At 38.8% G+C, this 20,509-nt stretch overlaps 1 protein-coding gene across 1 annotated transcript; it reads left to right on the top strand.

The window, feature by feature from the left end:
• Window positions 1-272: 272 nt before the first annotated feature.
• Window positions 273-3,575, top strand: LOC107564297 (iroquois-class homeodomain protein irx-5-like). Its single transcript, XM_016249331.1, has 3 exons — window positions 273-854; window positions 1,880-2,285; window positions 2,799-3,575. The coding sequence occupies exons 1-3, from the start codon at window positions 615-617 to the stop codon at window positions 3,488-3,490; spliced, it is 1,338 nt and encodes a 445-aa protein (XP_016104817.1). The 5' UTR covers window positions 273-614; the 3' UTR covers window positions 3,491-3,575.
• Window positions 3,576-20,509: the final 16,934 nt, after the last annotated feature.

Raw genomic sequence — 20,509 nt, 5'->3', positions numbered from 1 at the left:
ACTGGCTCGCATGAGACCGCCATCCAGGGGCTGAAGCTGCTCAGTCTAAGGCATTGAGGCTTGTTAGGGACAAAAATAGGGGGATAGATTGTTAGATTGTTAGTGAGTGCCAGGGTACGAATGTAGAGAGAGAGAGAGAGAGAGAGAGAGAGAGAGAGAGAGAGAGAGAGAGAGAGTGTAGATTCAGGCTGGGCTGCTGTAACCCAGCTCCAGCTTGCCTTTCCTTCGATGACTACACCCCGAGAGGAGGAGCGAGAGGCTCATAGTAGGCGTCAGAATCCTCAATTTCCAACTTAGCATCCTGGCAGGACACTCGCCGAAGCAAAGCCCCATCCGAAAGCAAAAAACTTGTCCCGCGCGCTCGGCATGAGAGTCACAGCGCGCGCAGAGAGTGAGAGAGCGCCTCGAAAATCCGCGTGTGAGTCTGACAACGACTGATTAACGAGTGCGAAGTCTATGCATTCGTCGTTCTCTTTAATTTCCATCACTGCTATCAACGTGAGGAGGACGGGACGGAGGTCTGTTAACTCGGAACTCTATGAGCGAGCGCAAAGAGCGCGTGAGAGTTTGAGGGAGAAGAACTCAAGTGAGAAGCTTAAATTTGGATCTCCACCATGGCGTACCCTCAGGGCTACTTGTATCAGCCATCCGCCTCTTTGGCACTCTATTCGTGTCCTGCCTACAGTACAAGCGTGATATCGGGACCCCGGACAGAGGAGCTAGGGAGATCTTCCTCTGGCTCTGCTTTCGCTCCCTACGCTGGATCTACAGCGTTCACCAGCGCCTCGCCAGGCTACAATTCCCATCTCCAGTACAGCGCTGATGCGGCCGCTGCCACTTTCACTTCTTATGTGGTGAGTGCGCTATTCACGGTCTTATTTTTCTACTTTTAGAAGTTGCCGGATAATTTTTTACTCTTTGTTGTAACGCATGTTGTGTTGCAATACTGAGACACGCAGTAATCATTTGCGCAACATCTGCGGTTTTATCAATCAAATATGCATTCGCGGAATTTGGCTGGGTTTCATGACACTTTTAAATAAAATATATTGTAGTACAATTTTTTAAAACAACCAAAAAAATTGCTCTTAAACAGACATTACAACAAAATGGCATTCGATAATTTTCTCTAGGCTACACCGTAAATAAAGCAATTAACTTCGAATTATAGAAATGCAAATAGAAAAACATACAAACATGATTTCGCGTATTTACTGAATTAAATAGGCCTATATATATAGCCTACATAATTATTTTTGTTGTCATTTGTGGCAATACGACTTCCTCAGTTCGGTGGGCTGCAGGCGAGCAATTTTCCTGATATTAAAACGAATACATTATCCGTTGTTCCCCATTTGTCTTTAACCATGTATTTAGTCAAATGGGCTACTTAAAGGAAACACGTTCTACCGGCTATTTAAATGTGAACTGCGTGCACGTAGGCCAGCGCTGGTCAATGCGTGTACAACACATTGTCAGATGACCCCACATAAAGCTGCAACTTCTAATTAGCTGGCTAATCTGAAAATAAATATTGTCAAAAGTCAGTTTAGCTGTCGAAGGGAGGTTTATGATCGTTAACAAAGAGGAGGGATTTTGGATGGAAAGTTGTGAAATTGGATTTCACAATAATTCTTGCTGAGGGGAATGAAGCAACTGACAAAATGTAAATGATAGAATACGTAGCCCCACGGCCTTGCGCTTTACTGTTTTGATTAATTAGATTTAAAGTGTGTACATGTGGCATGCATGTGTGTGAGTAAGAGTGTGTTTGTTTATGGTGTGTTTGCGTAAGTGATCTGTAACCGATCCACCATTGTGCGCAGGTGTCCATAAAGTGATCGTTTGCTAATAAAACCATTGGTTTGGCTCCTTGCAGAGCTCCCCGTATGACCACACGACAGGCATGGCCGGATCTATAGGGTATCATCCTTACGCTGCTCCCTTGGGCTCGTACCCGTATGGAGACCCAGCTTACCGCAAGAATGCTACCCGGGACGCCACAGCCACTTTGAAAGCTTGGCTTAGCGAGCACCGGAAAAACCCGTACCCCACCAAAGGAGAGAAGATTATGCTGGCCATCATCACGAAAATGACCCTCACTCAAGTGTCCACCTGGTTCGCCAACGCCAGGAGGAGGCTAAAGAAGGAGAACAAGATGACCTGGACCCCACGGAACCGGAGCGAGGACGAGGAGGAGGACGAAAACATTGATCTCGAGAAAAACGACGACGACGAGCCAAATAAGCCCACGGACAAGGGAGACTCCACAGACACAGAGGCAGGTCTGTGGAAAAATCATCAATTTTTCATCGCAGTCGTTTCCACTCCGGGCGCAAAATTGATTGCTGGTTAATGGTGGTATATTATTTATAATGGGAGAATTGCTTTAAATAATAATCACCTTGAACTCCTCTAATTTGACTTCTTATGGACTGAGAATTGCTGGTGACGTATGGTGTTTTGCACTTCATTTATCTCGAGCTGCATAATAAGGACACAGCTGGCGCACGGCATCTCATTTAGAGCTATAATAACACCAGCCATATTTTATTATTATTATTATTATTATTATTATTAAAAATAATAATTAGTTATTATTAAAAATAATAATAAATGTTAAATTACTTTTCCGTTGCACAGAAATACATTTAATGATTTTTTTTTTTTTATTGTGAAACTAAGCATACACAACGGTTTAAAACGCATGCAATATTTATCTCTTTCTCAAAAATGATATATGATGTTATTGTCAACAAATTTAGTTTTATCAAATCTTTTTTTTTTTTTACTTTCAGATCATAAACTCATCAACCCAGGGGAGGTACCATGCGACAGGTTTAAAGACGAGTCTCATGCTAAAGATCTTGATCCACCTTTGACAGACTCGGAATTAAAAGACACAGAGGAGAGGTCGGATTTGCTCGCCGAGCAAGCAAAACCCACCACCTCTTCTCCCTCCGTCCTACAGAGAGGGAATGATCTCATTACGCAAGAAAAGTCCTCAGAACCGGGCCACGCCGCTAGCACGGGGAACAGCAACGTAACGTCTGTTATTCATTCTCCCCCTTCGGCGCCCAAACCCAAACTCTGGTCTCTAGCCGAGATCGCCACGTCCTCGGACAGGTGCAAAGGGAGCAATGAGGCTCCACAGGCCGGGGGGCTGGGTCAAAGCACAGTCATAGCCAGCGCTGCCTCGCCGACCCGGTCCTCCCCTCAGTGCCCTCTCCCTAATAACACTGTCCTTTCTCGACCTATTTACTACACGTCCCCTTTTTACCCGGGCTACACGAACTATAGCACTTTCGGACACCTCCACAGCAGCCACGGCACCAACAGCAGCTCCACGGCACATTTCAATGGATTAAGCCAAACTGTTTTAAACAGAGCTGAGGCTCTGGTAAGAGAGAGCAAAGTAAGAAGCCAAACACAGGTAGATCTTTGTAAAGACTCACCTTATGAGCTAAAGAAAGGTATGTCAAACATTTAATACCGGATTCATCGCCAATCACACGGACATTTATTTATTATTTGTGGTTGCTTAAAGAAGAAGCAAAAGAAGACGCATTCTGATTTAAAAGGAACAAATAAAATCCGAGGACAATTATTTTCTGAGTAAATGCTTATCCTCAAAATCTTAGTTTCTGAATGGTTAATCAAGAGGATGTAACTTCTAAGAATTGTCTTAAACGCTGCAGCCGCCTGAGTCTATTTGTATTAAAGACTAATATGTATATTTAATGTAGCATTTTGTATTTAAAATGGACAATACACTATCTTTGAAGTAAATTATGGAAAAGAAAATGTGTGCAGCGATTGATTTGAGAGTTTGCATGCATGTTAATGAGAATTTGATGGCTGCACAATTTAAAGCGATATTATTTATTTGCGGATACGTGATCATATAGACTGTTACTGCTAAACGCTGAAATGCTGAGTAAAGCGTAATACTTGGAATTAGCATGAACATACTGTTTCAGGATTTACCCTAAAAAACAAGCAAGTGCGGCACATTTTGAAACTCGGGCGGTTTGGGAAAAGCTGTATGAAGACGGGTCTCTCTATTTTTCGGTTGCTGTTAAGTTTTTTCCCGATAGCATTCAGTCGGGGCAATGCTCATCTCTATTTTGCAAACAGAGAGATGCCTCGACGTATGAATATTGATATGACAACACCGGCAAAAGTGTCGAGCAGTCATTTAACCCAATTACATTCCAACCGCGTCGTGTTATATGCAAAGCAATCAGGTGGCGAACTCCAGTAATGAGTTCGATTTTATGCCAAATTTAGAACTCATTACAATTTCCTAGGCGTGGCAAAGTGGTTAGAGGCGCGCGGCGAAGCAGAGTGGGTCTGGGAGCATACTGCTCTGTTATATCATTAAATGGTAGGATAGGCTTAATAGTGCTTTGGATTATAGACGCTGATGGCTTTCAAGAGTGTAGCCAAGGTGCCGTGACAAGCAAATGTCCCCCTGGCATGGCCTGTCCCTTAGTACTGTCCTGCACCTCTACCCTCACCCGCAGGTAGGTGTCACACTTGCTCTTAATTTCGAGGGCTGACTCTTTAGGAGACTGTGAGCGAACCTTTTTCAAGAGGCACAGATAACCTGGAGTAACAGATTATAAATAAGGTTTAAAATGTGTTTGTGCTTTAGCAATTACAGAAAGAGTTATCAAGATATAAATTCCCACGAAGAGATTGCAGTTAAGATTAATAATACATAAAGATTTCAACTGATTTGGTTATACATTTTAAGATATTTCAGTCTCCAAATTACAACACAACAAATCCATAAATTATACAACTCTCTGGAACATAATTGAAAAAAAAAATAATAATAATTGTTACAAATTATTTTGTCGTTCGTTATACGTGCAAATCAGTTGTATTATTTAACATGGTTCCATTAAATATAATTATAATTATTACACAATATTAATATCATTAATAGAACTGCCTTTCAGTTTCGAAGTATGACCTACTTAAGATGGACACGGCCAATTCAATTTTTAGCACATCCTCTACATAGGACTGATATTTTCAGCATTTCATCAACAAAATATTGAATCGTTTGCATTTAATTATAACCAGAAATGTATAATAAAAATCATAATAATAATAAACGTGAGGACGGGAAGCGACTTGATTCAGTCGGAGGTCGTGTCATTAATCTCTATAGTTTACTTTGCGCACTCTAGTTGAAAAGTCCCCTGGGCTTCATTTAATTCCCCTGGCTCTAATGTCCTTCCCCGGCAGCAGAGCGAGTGAGGGGGGCAGCTATATTTAATCTCTCGGAGTGGGCTGGAGCTGCCGCTGCACCACATCAGCTGGCTAAATAGCATAATTATGTTTTTCTTTGCTGATCCCTCTAGGAATTGAAGCATTCGATGCAATGTCCCGTGTGTGCATAAGCCCCTCTAGAAGTTTAAAAAGCAGCAATTTATATTCTCGAAGACACATGGTTACATTTTCCTCCCGAATTAATCTAATAAACATTCATTCGCCTGCATAGTTACATTTTTTAGAAAATATCCTCTCTTCTAATGCTGATATGCCAGGATTAAATATTGAAATATCGATAGTAATTTTTAAAAAGCAGCAATTTATATTCTCGAAGACACATGGTTACATTTTCCTCCCGAATTAATCTAATAAACATTCATTCGCCTGCATAGTTACATTTTTAGAAAATATCCCCTCTTCTAATGCTGATATGCCAGGATTAAATATTGAAATATCGATAAAAATGTACGATCTCATTTTACGCATGATGGAAATCAATTGGATATTTCAACTGGACGGGGATTGTGTAACAGCTGATTTCTACGCCTACAGACACAATAGGGTGAGTCTTTTGAACACGCTGAAGATGTCTAATGTACTCTGTAAAGGTCGTGTGAACTTCAAATAAAATTGCATGGCTATAATACAAAAATAAAACCTATATTTAACTTTAAGATTTTCAAAGGTCAATCACTAACACGTGACTTAAATCAGTGATTGTCTATTTTAATTTGCTGTGTTAAGGGTGTAGGGTAGTATATTATTATAACGAAAGACAATGGGATAGTGTTATTCAATCTTGTCGGTAATAGTTTTAATCTGCAGCCTATATATTAAAATAGCCTATTTTAAACACAAGCTTCAATTATCTTCAGCGTGACACAATGTATTAATCCAGTAAGCTTTTAGATTCGGGTCCGCCGGTCCGTGCTTTTGTAAGAATGAATAACCGCACGAACTCCGTAATGATCCCATACGACTTTGTTCAACTTTTTTCCCCGCGTCTCTCTCTCTCTCTCTCTCTTCCAGTTGAATGGGTCTCAGTCTCATTGTTCGGAAGAGATCCACAGTCACTGTGTGTGCATGTCAAATGAGAGCAAGACCGTTCCCACGTGTAACACGTGACTTAAATCAGTGATTGTCTATTTTAATTTGCTGTGTTAAGGGTGTAGGGTAGTATATTATTATAACGAAAGACAATGGGATAGTGTTATTCAATCTTGTCGGTAATAGTTTTAATCTGCAGCCTATATATTAAAATAGCCTATTTTAAACACAAGCTTCAATTATCTTCAGCGTGACACAATGTATTAATCCAGTAAGCTTTTAGATTCGGGTCCGCCGGTCCGTGCTTTTGTAAGAATGAATAACCGCACGAACTCCGTAATGATCCCATACGACTTTGTTCAACTTTTTTCCCCGCGTCTCTCTCTCTCTCTTCCAGTTGAATGGGTCTCAGTCTCATTGTTCGGAAGAGATCCACAGTCACTGTGTGTGCATGTCAAATGAGAGCAAGACCGTTCCCACGTGTAAAAAAAAAAGAGAGACTGAGACGAATCTAACTGATAGGCCAAATAAAGAAAGTATATGCTGAAATAAGATTTTAAAATGTAAATGTGCTGTTCTGCGAAGAAACTTTACCGCAGCTCTACAATAATTAAAAGGAAAAGAGCAGCAAAAAGAGCAGTGTTACCAGAAACGACTTCATTTACGATATTCCTTAATAATATTAGGTGGGGCTGCGATGTAAACTCTAAAAATTAAACTAGCTTATTATTATTAGCCTATTGTTATCATTATTATTATTATTTGGTTATACACCTGGACTAATTTCACCTTAGTTTCTGAACAATAGGCTATGTCGAACGAGGCTAGGGGAAAACGAAATTATAACGAAATTACCCCGACGAAATTAAAATAGCGTTTACTGCAAGAATTCCAGAGCTGTTCAAAAATAGGCTACACTGGGAAAGCGAGTGTCGACAGGCCCCTTGCAACTATTTGCTTTCATTAGAAACGTGACATTAGCTTATTCACGCAGCAGGGGAAAAAAATCGTATTCTCTGAGAAACTGGACAAACACAAGTTGGAATAAATGGAGGGGAAAGTGAGACGAAAACAACCCAGCAAACTAATGATTTTTGGGCACATTTACATTAATTGGGAAATACAACGGGATTGGACATTTGAAACTGGAAACTTAATAAACCTGTACATATAAATATAAAAAAATAGCTATAGGCCTATATGTCCCAGCATGCATTCTAGAAAGCCACGCACCCATAATTCCACAAAATCCCTTTCCTCTTTATAGGCTGCATTTCTAAATATTACAGGACTTGTCAGTACAATTGTAGGGATAAAATGCAGAACGGATCCTCTAAAATGCAGTGTATAGTAAATATCCTCTGGGCATATTTCATAAACGAGTTTGCATAGGCTATATCATGCAGCAACAGCGTTTCCACGCTCTACAACCTCACAAAACCAAGCACCAAATCAACATTTTTATGAACAAGACTCTGTTGGATCTCTGCTTAGTACATAACGATAAACATGAGTTTAAAACTGAAAATTTGATCTTAAAACATTCCCGAGTAAAATTACACCTGACACGTAATCGAGCAGTGAGAGACTCCAGAAAAACAGGTAAAGTCAATGGCGTAATCAGAACCTGTTGATAAAAATAATCGCTAAATCATCGTTAAAATGTACCGGACCGGATTTCTGCATAATATCGACAGTCCACCTGATAAGAGCTAACTACTACTTGATCCCTCCACACTAACACTACCCCAGCTGAGTCGAATCAAATTCACCTCGAATGTGTAAAAGGACACCCATTTATTTGACCTGCTTTTAATATGCGCTGGGACATCTGTGCGAGGCAGCAGAGCAAGTGTGGCCAAATTCAGAACTGTTTTTCTTCCCTCTCTGTCTCTCCTTGAAGTGAACAATATGTCGGTTGATTAGGGCTAGTTGGTTTAGAAAAATAGAGAGACGAGAAAACCGCTTGAGGGGACATTGGTCGAAAGAAAAGCTGGCTTTTAAAAGCGGACGAAAAGACAGAAATAATCGCAAAAACTGATCGTGCCTGAATATTTTTCCCCCCCTTCTAAACATCATCCTCACCCTCGATTAAGAAACTGAAGTGGAGTGGCCTCTTCAGTACGGCATGATGGGAATACCTCCTCCCTTTTATTTAATCATCCAATCCCACTGAGGAACCTCTTAATTAATTATGGGTGCTAAAAATTCACACCAGCTGTTTCTCACGTACTCTCTCTTCACTCCCGGGCGAAGAGTGTGACGCGGCCATGGGGCGTAATTTTCACAAATTAGCCCATTTTCTCCCCCAAAAATCGAGCTCCTGTCAGGATTGTTCTGACGTAGCCTATATCATTTCGCGGGCTCCAACGGCAAGCAGACGAGGGGGGAAGGAGAAGTAAAGTGCGGCTTTTCGGCACGGCCTATTCGACACATTTACTCGTTCGCGTTAAAGGAACATTTTGGATAGGCAGACGCACATTGTAAATTGAACCAGATGAAGTGACAGGCTGTGATTTACTGCTATTTTCCCCCACTTTAGCCTAGACTTCACCCACTGTTTTCCTATTGCCCGCATGCGGCTCTCTGGGGAGAGATTACACGTGTCATTTTCAGCTTTCTGATGTTTTAAGTGAAACCTCGGTTTTTTTTTACGTTAACGAAGAATAATCACCCGAGCGCTTTTTTGACGCATATTATGGAAAGAATAAATAGGCTAAATAGTTGGTTAATTCAGAAGAGACAATAAAAGTAAAAGCACATATTTTTATCTGCGCTCTTTTAAAGCTGAAATGTAATAATATGAGCAGAACTGTCATTGGTGGATTTAATTTATATATATATATATATATATATATATATATGAAATATTTTAGATTAAATCACATATCAAATTTAAGACAACTTTAAACTGATCTCCTTTCTAATCTCCAGCTCCAGAGACTGCGTGTTACCTTTCCTTCACCTGTCCATCTAAACTATTACATTACCAAATTAAATTTACATCAAAGACAATCAGCATCACAAAAAACAGAACATATTTAATGTGCATTTATTATGTAATGTGCATAATAACAACAACATTCAGAAAATATATCTGGACAATCCATTCATTTCCTGTGATAGCATTTGACATAAAAAAAAAAACCTTTACTAAAAACTTTAGCATTGTGCATGACATGTTCACTTTCACAATAATTGTTCAATTATCATGTTTTCTCTGTTTACCTGTCACTACTATCAATGGTAAGCACATGCAATATGAAATACCAGCCCCATAGAAAGGCGAAGCCACACAAGGATGGAAACATTTCGTTTTAATTCAGATATAAACACTTTTTTTCACTGCAAGGAAAGAAAACAGGGACAGTTTTCAACACATTAGGCTCAAGTCCTAAGAGTCCCACAGCACCACTTTGCCTAGATAAGCGGCTAGTATTATTACATTCTTAATGGTTCAGATTAAGATTGATGAACTGTTTTCTTTTGGGCACTACACAGGGTCCACGAGAATGGGGGGAGAGGAGAGGGGGACGGAGAAAAGAGGGGATGAAGGGAGGTCTACAAGCTGCCTGTTTATTTACATTTGGCCTTTTTAAATGATCCCTTTCTTCTAGACATCTGTTCCACATTATGACACTGATATTTAGCCTAATGGCTGTTCTGATGCGCTGCTCTGTGAGATAGCAGGAGTAAGCGGCCATTATCTGCAGCCCACCTGGGGAAGAAAGCCAAGCCTGATGATGGAAGTTATGCAGGAGAATGAGGGGCAATCATCTTTTTCTTTTTTCTTTTTGGGTGAAAGAAGCTGACCAGTTATTCACAGAGAGTTTTTCCTCTCCCAGGCTGATGGATGCAAATGTAAGCTCTGTAATTGGATCAGTTCCCCCGATACAGATAAATGGCTGCTGCTTTACTGGGGTTATTTTGAGCTATGTGAAGACAGCAGTGTGTCTCTATGTGTGTGTGTGTGTGTGTGTGTGTGTGTGTGTGTTTAGGCAACATTAATGAGAAGGAGTGGAGACACGCTTTACTCAGTCACAACACTGTGCCTGGACCTACTGTACACATTCACACACTAAATGAGGAGGAGACAGCACTGCCCTGTGACTGTATTCTTTCAGGCTCTTCACAGGGTGTTGAACTCCCACACATGCCAATTAAGAGAAGGCAATGGCTGATGATGTACAACCAGCAATTAACAAATGTCAGGACACAAAAAAACAAAAATGGCATTAAAATCCCTCCGGCAAGCCCAAATGCAGGTATTTCAAAAATCCATTCACAGAACAGATCATAAAAAGTGTAATACATTTTCATGAAATGATTCCTTAAAGTCCCTCCACACAATTTAATTATGTTGTCACTTACTCGAAATCGTTCAAAATCATATAACTATTTTTTCTGCGGTATGCAAAAGAAGACATTTTGAAGAATGTTTAGAATTTTTTTTCTTTTGGTCCATATAATGAAAGTTGGTGGGGACCCCCTTGACTTTATTAGGAAGTAATAAAAAAACTAAACAAATGATGTTTGGAATGACATGAGAATTTCATTTTTGGGTGAACTATATCTTTAAAATATTGTTTTTTTGTCTGTCCACTATCTCTACATTATATCCACCTTATTTTGCTTAATTTAAGCTATTTGCTGGGAATGTGCGAGACTTCTGATTCATCAGCCGCCATGAGTAAACACCTAGAAGAATGTTTTGCGCTACAAAAATAAATAATATAACAAATACCAATATAAAGCAGCATAACAGACCGTTTTTGTATAAATAAAATAACTTAAAGCAGATAACACAGGAAGACTTGTACATTCAAGTTACAAATGGTCGCACCCTTTCTTATGTTAAAAACAGTTGAACATTTCAAACAGTTGACAGCTTTCTGTCTTACTGACAACTGAGTATCTTTGTTCTTTTCCATTCATTTGCTAAACACCTTCTAAACTGAGTATTTTGGTTGCGTGCCAACTGAGAGAGTGTTGGCTAGCTCTCTGATTAGCAGTGTGCTTTACAGCCAAGCGGAATAGGTAATCTCATCAGCGAGGCTTTTTCAACTGATAAAACGCCAACTGTGGCCTCCCTTCAACCTCCCGTGCTGGGGCTCGTCTGCACGCTAACAGAACCCTGCCAAATATATTAATACCTGTTACACTGCAGCAAAGGGGGCAAGCCTCATCCCAGGCTCAAATAATCGATTGACCTCATTTTCGATGAAGGCACCATTTCCAGTCTGAGAAGTAATTCTCTGGCAGAGAATGCCAGAGCCATCTGGGCAAGATAGGTGCAGCGTGGCATGATTTCACCTGCCTGCCAAACACAGAGCAAAGGGGCCACAGTACAACATAGTGCTACAGAACACAGGAGAGATTTCAACACAAGCTCATTTCAGTCTGATTACCATTCAGGTGAGCCCTGGCAACGGCGGTCACAAAAAAACAAAAACAGTGCTTTTAAGGTACATTTTCTTTTCAGGCTAACAAGGATTCACATTATATGTCGAATGACTAGGTTTTGATAAATGGGATTTTTTTAGGTCTTTTTTTTTTCATCATCCATACAATGACAGTCAATGGGGACTCCTACTGTTTTGGACTCCACTCAATTTCACTGAATGAACAGTTTCCAAAATATCTTCTTTTATGTTTCACAGATACACTATGTTTGCAAGTTACTGAACATTTCTGAATGTTTTATGTGTGTGACCTGAAGTTGATGCTGTTGCTCACCCTTAGAGCATCACTTCAGATTTAGCCTGGATCTGATTTATTAGCTTGTCAGGGGAAGCATTGTCGGAGAAGGCAATCAAAAAGCACTTACCTAGCCCCAACTAAAATTAACACTTTTTCACTAGCTAATTTCTGCTACTCCCATGGAGGGGTTGGCAACTTGTTTGATGAGGCATAAAACGATGATAAATGAATTTATTGCACCACTAATCATCAAACAGTGGTAGTATACTTCTTTTCTGATAACACATTGCATAGATCTGTCGTCATTCATGGATGGGCAGTGGGACTAGTTTTTACCCCCCTTAACCTATCTGACCCCAGGTCAGTGTGTGTGGAACTGAGCCTGCGCCAGTGGAGAAGCAAGACAAAGGACAGTTTAATAGGAGGTTAAACTGGAAACAGGAGTGAACTCCTTGCTTTGAGGGACACAAGCTCTCAACTTTCAGTCTCTGATCAGTGTGTGGGAAAAGACAGAAGTAATCAGATATCCACCCCTCTCTTTCTTTTTCTCTCTCTTCACCCTCACTCTTTTTTCTGCCAACCATCTCCAAAAACAAGAGCGCCCCAAACATAGGAAAAAAGACTAAATTGAAGTTAACAAAAGCAACAAAACAAACAAAATAAAATGTTTCATTTTGTGAAATGTAAAGGGGATTTTATTAGAAATATTCCACTAGTTTATTAATTTAAGCAGCCATTCTGAATCCCAACAATGATTGATGACCTTCAGGGGGTATATGTTAGCGGTCGCCATGGGGTCAAAAGCATTTCTGCATATTTGTTAAATAATCCCTTCACCCTTCCGATGCCCCCCTCTATCAGCTCTTGCACAAATCGGAGCCTAATATAATAATAATAATACACACACACACACACACACACACACACACACACACACACACACACACACACACACACACTCCATTACTTCTGGAAATAATGACATATCTCCTCTGTCCTTGACCTGTAGACTGACTGGGCCCAAATGTAGCTCGTTCATTAATGTTTTTGCCTGACATTAGTTTATACATCACAAGTATTGACACACATATAAAATAATCATACATTTCATACACTAAGAGGGCTCAGCGCCTATGAAGATCTCCATTATAACATATGCGCACAAACCCTATCACTTGAACAGCTCAATACTGGGCAGGTTATGGCTGATTTATGGGCCAGATTGTGGGGGTAAATCACTGAACATTTATTAGGCTGTGTAATATGCATATGGTGAGTCGGCCTTAGTTTGGGTGCGTAATTGCTTTGATGTGGGCTATTAAGACTAAGAGCATATGATTTTAGTGTCTGCCCTATATTCTTAACAATAATTACGATGATCAATACATATGATTTGTATGTCGCTGGTCATCGATCGGATACAGGAGTCGTTGCCCTTCCCTGAAGGAGCTTTATAATGTAACCTACATTAGAGAAGGATATAGAGCAAGAGACAGAGGACAGGCTGTACACTAATTTTAACCCTTGTTGCAGAATTTATTCAATGAAACAGGAAAAATAACTAGAATCTAGATTTTTTTTTTTAATATAATCAGTCCCGGCATTGTATTTTAAGAGTGTTACACATCTGACAACTAATAGATACCATGCATTAAGGGTTGTAATTAGTGCTGTCAAACGATTAATCGCGATTAATCGCGATTAATCGCATCCAAAATAAAAGTTTTTGTTTGCATAATATATGTGTGTGTACTGTGCATATTTATTATGTATATATAAATACACACATACAGTATATATTTAGAAAATATTTACATGCATTTAAATGTCTATATTATATTCATATAATTTATATTATAAATAAATATATTTAATATATAAAAATAGCATATTTTTCTGAAATATATACATGCATGTGTGTGTATTTATATATACATAATAAATATACACACATTACACACACGTATATTATGCAAACAAAAACTTTTATTTTGGATGTGATTAATCACGATTAATCGTTTGACAGCACTAGTTGTAATGTAAGCCAATAGCAGTTTACAGGGAAATAAGAAATAAGATACAAATAACTATTACTGCATGAAATTGCTGTAAAATAAAGTACTGCAATAAATTATACATATATCTCATACACACAAAGTATATATGGTACTGCATTAAACTGTTTAATTCAAATATTTAACTCAAAGTTACATATTATTCTAACAAATAGTCTTAAAGGGTTAGTTCACCCAAAAATAAAAATTAGGCTGTGTTTTACTCACCCCCGATGCATCCTAGGTGTATATGACTTTCTTCTTTCAGACGAATCCAGTCGGAGTTATATTAAAAATTGTCTTTGATCTTTCAAGCTCTATCGTTGTACTCAGCAGGTGTTGCATTCCTTCTGTCCAAAAGACGTGAAATAAAAAGCACCCTTCCACAAAAAAAGTGTCTCACACGGCTCCGGGGGGTGAACAAAGGCCTCCTGTAGCGAATCAATGCGTTATTGTAAGAAATATATCCATATTCAAAACTTAATAATCACTTGAATCTAGCTTGTGCTCACTGTTGTAAAACGGAAGCAGTTCCGGGGGAATTACGTATGAGGTCAGCTTTGCGCATGCGTCACTAATTAGAAGTACAAAACGAGGATTTGTAAAGAAGAATGTCAGTGGATTTCGATATAAACCAAGAGGAGACTTGTTTTCCTTTGTTAAAGTAAGGAAACTTTGCTTCTTTTGATCCTGTAAACAAATGTTGGTTTTCACGAGACTCACCGGAGCATGCGCAATGCTGACCCCATACGTCATGCTCCCGGAACTGCTTCTGTGTACAACTGTTGGCGCAAGCTAGATTCAAGTGATTATTACGTTTTGAATATGGATATTTTTCTTACAAAAACGCATCGATTCGCTACAGGAGGCCTTTGTTCACCCTCCGGAGCCGTGTGAGACACTTTTTTTTGTGGAAGGGGGCTTTTTATTTCACGTCTTTTGGACAGAAGGAATGCAACACCCCGCTGAGTACAACGATAGAGCTTGAAAGATCAAAGACAATTTCTAATATAACTCCGACTGGATTCATCTGAAAGAAGAAAGTCATATACACCTAGGATGCATCGGGGGTGAGTAAAACACAGCCTCATTTTTGTTTTTGGGTGAACTAACCCTTTAAGTACTGAAAAGACATTTAGGCCCAATGAACAAATATCCTTTAGTGCACGGTGTTAACTATAGTTGACAGATGCAGAATAATGGACGTCAAGCATTAGAGGGCTATAACAATAATAGAATAGAAAGTAGAATTTGCCATGTAAACAGTATTATATGATTAAACTGACATTAAACTGAAAAATGTTTTGAAACAAGCATAACTGAATAATATATAACCTTATGTTCAGACCTTGTGGGGGTAAAACTGAGCATGTATTACTGTATTACTGTATGTGTAATAATGTAATACGCATATGGCGAGTATATGTGTCCAAACACTTTTGCGGTCACTGCAAGTACACAGATTATGAATAACAACCCATGAAAGCATCTCAGCATATATTCATATTCTGAAAAAAAATACAGTAGTCAGGTTTTTGCAGTTCATTTAAACACATGCAGTGTTTACAAAGGCCACACACACTGGGATTGTCTGGGTGTCTGTCTCACATACTGTGAGACAGTTTGTTTTTTAATGCAGACAATGTTCAAATCTGTCTGACTCTTGGTGTCTCCCTAAGGGCATCCTTCAAGAAACAACATGTGCAGAGATGTGCATTCAAGAGCTTTTCCAATATCATTGCAATCTCTCATGGTAACACAGCAATATCATGCTGTCTAATCAGCATCTTGATATGCCACACCTGTGAGGTGGATGGATTATCTCGGCAAAGGAGAAGTGCTCACTAACACAGAAATAGGCCTTTTGTGTACATAGAAAAAGTCTTAGATCTTTGAGTTCAGCTCATGAAAAATGGGGGCAAAAACAAAAGTGTTGCGTTTATAATATTGTTCAGTGTATATATTTATTAAGGCACAGCATAAAAATAAAATATGCAATATTGTTGTTGGTAAATTTTCTAATCATGGGAAATCATCCTAGCACTCCCACCCACAGTATGCAGACTTAAAACGAAAAAAGTTTGTAACAAGCAGTGTTAAAAAAAAAACAGCCATATTGTGTTGGCTTTAAAAACATGTGCACCCTGATTTAAAAGACGCTACAAGCCACCTGGTAAGACTGTGAAGACATCTTTTGTGTCATTTTCTAAGGCTATACAGCTTAAAGCATGATTAATAAGCTTGGCTGTCAGAATAATCAATATTCAATGAAGCCAGCACGGATGTCTGCAGGATGATGTGGCTTCAGAGGAGATAGGCCTGAACAGGGAAGCCCTCTGGAAAATTCCTTTACATCACACACTCTTTTCACATCTGCTGCATGTTTTGAGTGTTTCACTGAGTGAGATTTTGAGAGACACAACAAGAATGACACCTCTATGTTCCCTCCCAATCCGACTAGACTCTTACACAGATGAAGAAGAGGATAAGAGAGAGCAACGTTTCTGAAGAAAAGGTGGAAACTACTTCAACTGTTTTGGAAATACAAGGCCGTGATATGTAAGCAGTGTTCACAGATTATACTCATAAATGTGTTTGTACTTCAGTAATAATTTAAAATGGTTGCAGGGGAAAAGGTTGCATTTGAATATGTTAGTGTTGTATGTATATTAACATGGATTAACATTTTATTACTGTGATATGTGCATCTCTCTCTTTCTCTCATTCTCTCTCTGGCAGTTTTATCAAAGTACCTATGTTAGACACGGCTGCTGGGGGACCTATTAGCAGGCAATGCTGTGTAATCAATAAAGAACACATCAGAGAAAGAGAAGGAGAGAGAAAGATTAGTTTCAGCTTACTAGCTTCATTAGTAAACTCACACTCAGGTCATGACCTGCTGGTTATTCCCATCACTTTTATGTTGCCTGGATCAGAGTTACAGCCCTTTCAGAAATGCACTCTGCACAATAGGAACAGACTCCTGCTGCTTCCCATCACTTTGAGGGGCATAACAGAAGTTTGTTTACAATGCAGCTTTCTAAAAGTGTGGAAATTTTTTTATTTTAGTTTTATTCTTTGCTATCAACATGAATGAATTTACATTATTCCTGCACAGCTAAATATTTGTTTGTACAGTATGTAGCAAAAGCCTTTATAGGGTCTTGTTGATCTCTACACTAAAATATGTTGATAACATGTTATTTATATATGTTTGAACACTTTCATGATGATAAAATTGACAGATATTTCCTTATTTGATTCTAATTCACAAGCTCTCAGCTCAATTAGATTCTGAATTTTGTTTAAATTTCATTAGATTTTGTTGTAAAAAGTAAAATAAATTCTCTCTCATTTAATATAGCCTTCTAACATATAAAATAAATAAAAAAACATTTTATTTAAAAAAAATTAAACAGTTTTGTATAGTAACATATATATATATATATATTAGAGTCCTGAATGAGTTTTAGAGTCCTGAATGAACTGGCTGATAAGAGTCATTTGTTCATTAACCGGACTACTTTTCTCATTTAAACAGATAATTAATATTTTTACCCAGCCATAATAATGAGAGAAACATCAGAGAGATTTCACAAGGTAACAATCTCATTTCATACCCACACACACAGAGAGAGACTCTCACCTGTGTTTCGACTTGCCAACAGTCTCAAGTTCCACCCGGTCCTAACATTAAGCAGACTGATTTCTGTCTGCAGGGTGGGTCAAAGTTTGAGTGAATTCCACTGTCCCTGTGTTTATATGTAAACTTTTCAAAGGCTGAAAACAAGGCAGAGACACCTCACACCACAGAAGCACGCTGCCATTACCAGCTCCAACACAAACCAGACAATTACAGCAGACCGATACAGTCTGAGCCGCTCTGGAGACATTGTCTGTGCGGTAAGGAGGTTTGCCTTTGAGAATGGAGGGAGGGGGGGAGTGTAACCTTTTAAATTTAGGCAACTGTACGACACAACACTGGATACCCGGCTGGTGCCCACGGCTCACTCCTCCCGCTGTTAAATTCCAGCTTAAGGAGCCTGCCAATCATTACAGTGAATGCGGTTCTCTCCAGGCTTGTGCTGGAAACACTGCATCTCTGTCAACCCCTACATTAACCCAAACACTATCGGCCTGCTGATCGTTTGCATGTTTGATTGCTGCTGGTTCTTATGTCGTCGGTGAAGACATATATTAAAAAAAGTTGGTGAACAGTATAATCAGACATCTAACCGCAGTCTGGGAACACTACTACAGGAAATTGCCACCAGTAATCAGAAGAGAGGACAGGTCTAACATGATGTCAATACCCAGCTGAATTGCACATCAATATTCTATTTTAAAAGAGTGTTGGTGTTTGTATTTGCATATGCGGTATCAATCCGTCCACAATATTAGCGTTTATGTGGCACCATGGGAAAAGATTCCCAGGTATTGAGCTGCTGCCATTGGCCTAATCCTCGAAAATATCCTTTTACAACACATTGACTGCCTGGCAAGTGGTGGTTTTCCATGTATATGTTCACCACAGACTGAGAAGAAACCAAAGGATGATTTTTCAATTGGCGACCTCATTATCGCCGATTCCCCTGACTAGCCTCCACAGAGCGGGATAGAATACAAACGCTTTCCTAGCATACATCGCAGTGAAATTGTACACGGCAGTGGTTCGTTCACACCCAAAGCCACGGTGACAGACACAGTACAAAGCCACAGCACTCATAGAATCCACCCAGTAAAAAATGCATGTGGTGTATGAAATATGCATACCATCCTATGTCACTGTCTGCCACCGCCGCACATGTGTGCCACGCTCGCATGGAGTAGCATTCATGTTCCTGCCCTCCTTCTCTCTATTTCCTGCTTTTAACGTGTGTTGACATAACAGAAGCGGCTGTGGAAATAATTAAACAGAGGCTATTGTAAATCTATTCAGTTGGGACCTCACTACACCACTCATTTGCTTTACTCAAGCGACTAGCATGAGAATAGCAATAAAAAGCACTTGCAAAAAAGGGAGAGACACCGCACACCAAGCAATATTGTTTAAGAATTAAACGCCCCAAATATCTTCAGGAAATAGGAGTGTTTTGCTATGGATGCAGCCTAATCGCTTAAGTCATGGTGGTTTGAGGGGGAATGTTTTCATGTTTTAAGAGGCTTGGTTCCACTTTCCTCCACCACAGAAATCATTCTACACAGGAGCTTCTTTCTCTCTCTCTCCTTGTCTCTCCATAGATGCATAGCAGAGCATATACGACCAAAATGCTGAATTTTTCTTCAAGATAAAAGACAATGTGAATGGTATGAAATACATTTAAATCTAAACATCCATATAATAATAATAATAAACCATTCAAAAGTTTGAAAAACATTATTTTTCTCTTATGGTCACCAAGGCTGTGTTTATTTGATCAAAAATACAGCAAAAACTGTAATGTTGTAAAATATAGTTTCAATTTTAAATAACGGTTTTCTATTTGAATATTTTTAAATGTAAATAAATTAATAAAAATAATGTAATAAATGTAATTTATGCAATGTAATTTTCAGCAGCAATTACTTAAGCTTTCAGTGTCACATGCTCCTTCAGAAATCATTCCAATATGCTGATTTGATGCTCAAAAAACATTTCTTATTTTCAATGTTGAATACTTAATATTGACAACAGTGATTTCTGTTTTCAGGATTCTTTGATGAACAGAAAAAAAATTCTAAAGTACACCATTTATTCATAATTACTAGAAATAGAATAGAATGTTTTGTTACTTTGTAATGTTGTTATGTTTCTTTGAAAAGTCTTATTTTTAATAATGCTGATGCATCCTTGCCAAATAAAAGTATCTAATAAAAAATTAACAGTAGTGTAAACCTCAACAGAAACCTCAATTTCAAAAAAATAGCATAAACTATAAATTTGGGGTGGAACTACCTATATATATATCCATATATTATATATAGTATATCCATATACTATATATTATATACATAGTTGCAAGTAATATATATTATATACAACTGCACAGATTCCAACTGCAGTCTGATTAACATTTATACATACTGGACTAAGCTAACCTACAATAACATTATCTAGGTCTTTTAGTCCAACTTTTGAAAATAAATATATATAAAATACAAAGACACGGACTGACAGTACAATTTCAATTGGGCTAAAGAATTTCAAAAGGAAAATAGTATTATTTTAGTCTGACAGAAACTGAACATTTTAGGTGCATGTAAACATTTATGGGATGTTCAGACAAAAAGACCTTAATTTGCACACAAAGGACTGTGCTGTTATATAACAGGAATTGACAGGCTATCAGTGACTCAGAGAGATGAAAGGTGGATCAGTTAGTATCAGTTACTGAGGCAGTCAAAGTTTAGCCTTCCCGCTAGAGGCAACACCATAATCCCCC

Source organism: Sinocyclocheilus grahami, unplaced genomic scaffold, assembly GCF_001515645.1.
Source record: "Sinocyclocheilus grahami isolate Dianchi unplaced genomic scaffold, SAMN03320097.WGS_v1.1 scaffold922.1, whole genome shotgun sequence".
Classification (NCBI taxonomy): domain Eukaryota; kingdom Metazoa; phylum Chordata; class Actinopteri; order Cypriniformes; family Cyprinidae; genus Sinocyclocheilus; species Sinocyclocheilus grahami.
The sequence above is the reverse complement of the archived record's forward strand: the minus strand, read 5'-3'. Positions and strand labels throughout refer to the sequence as shown.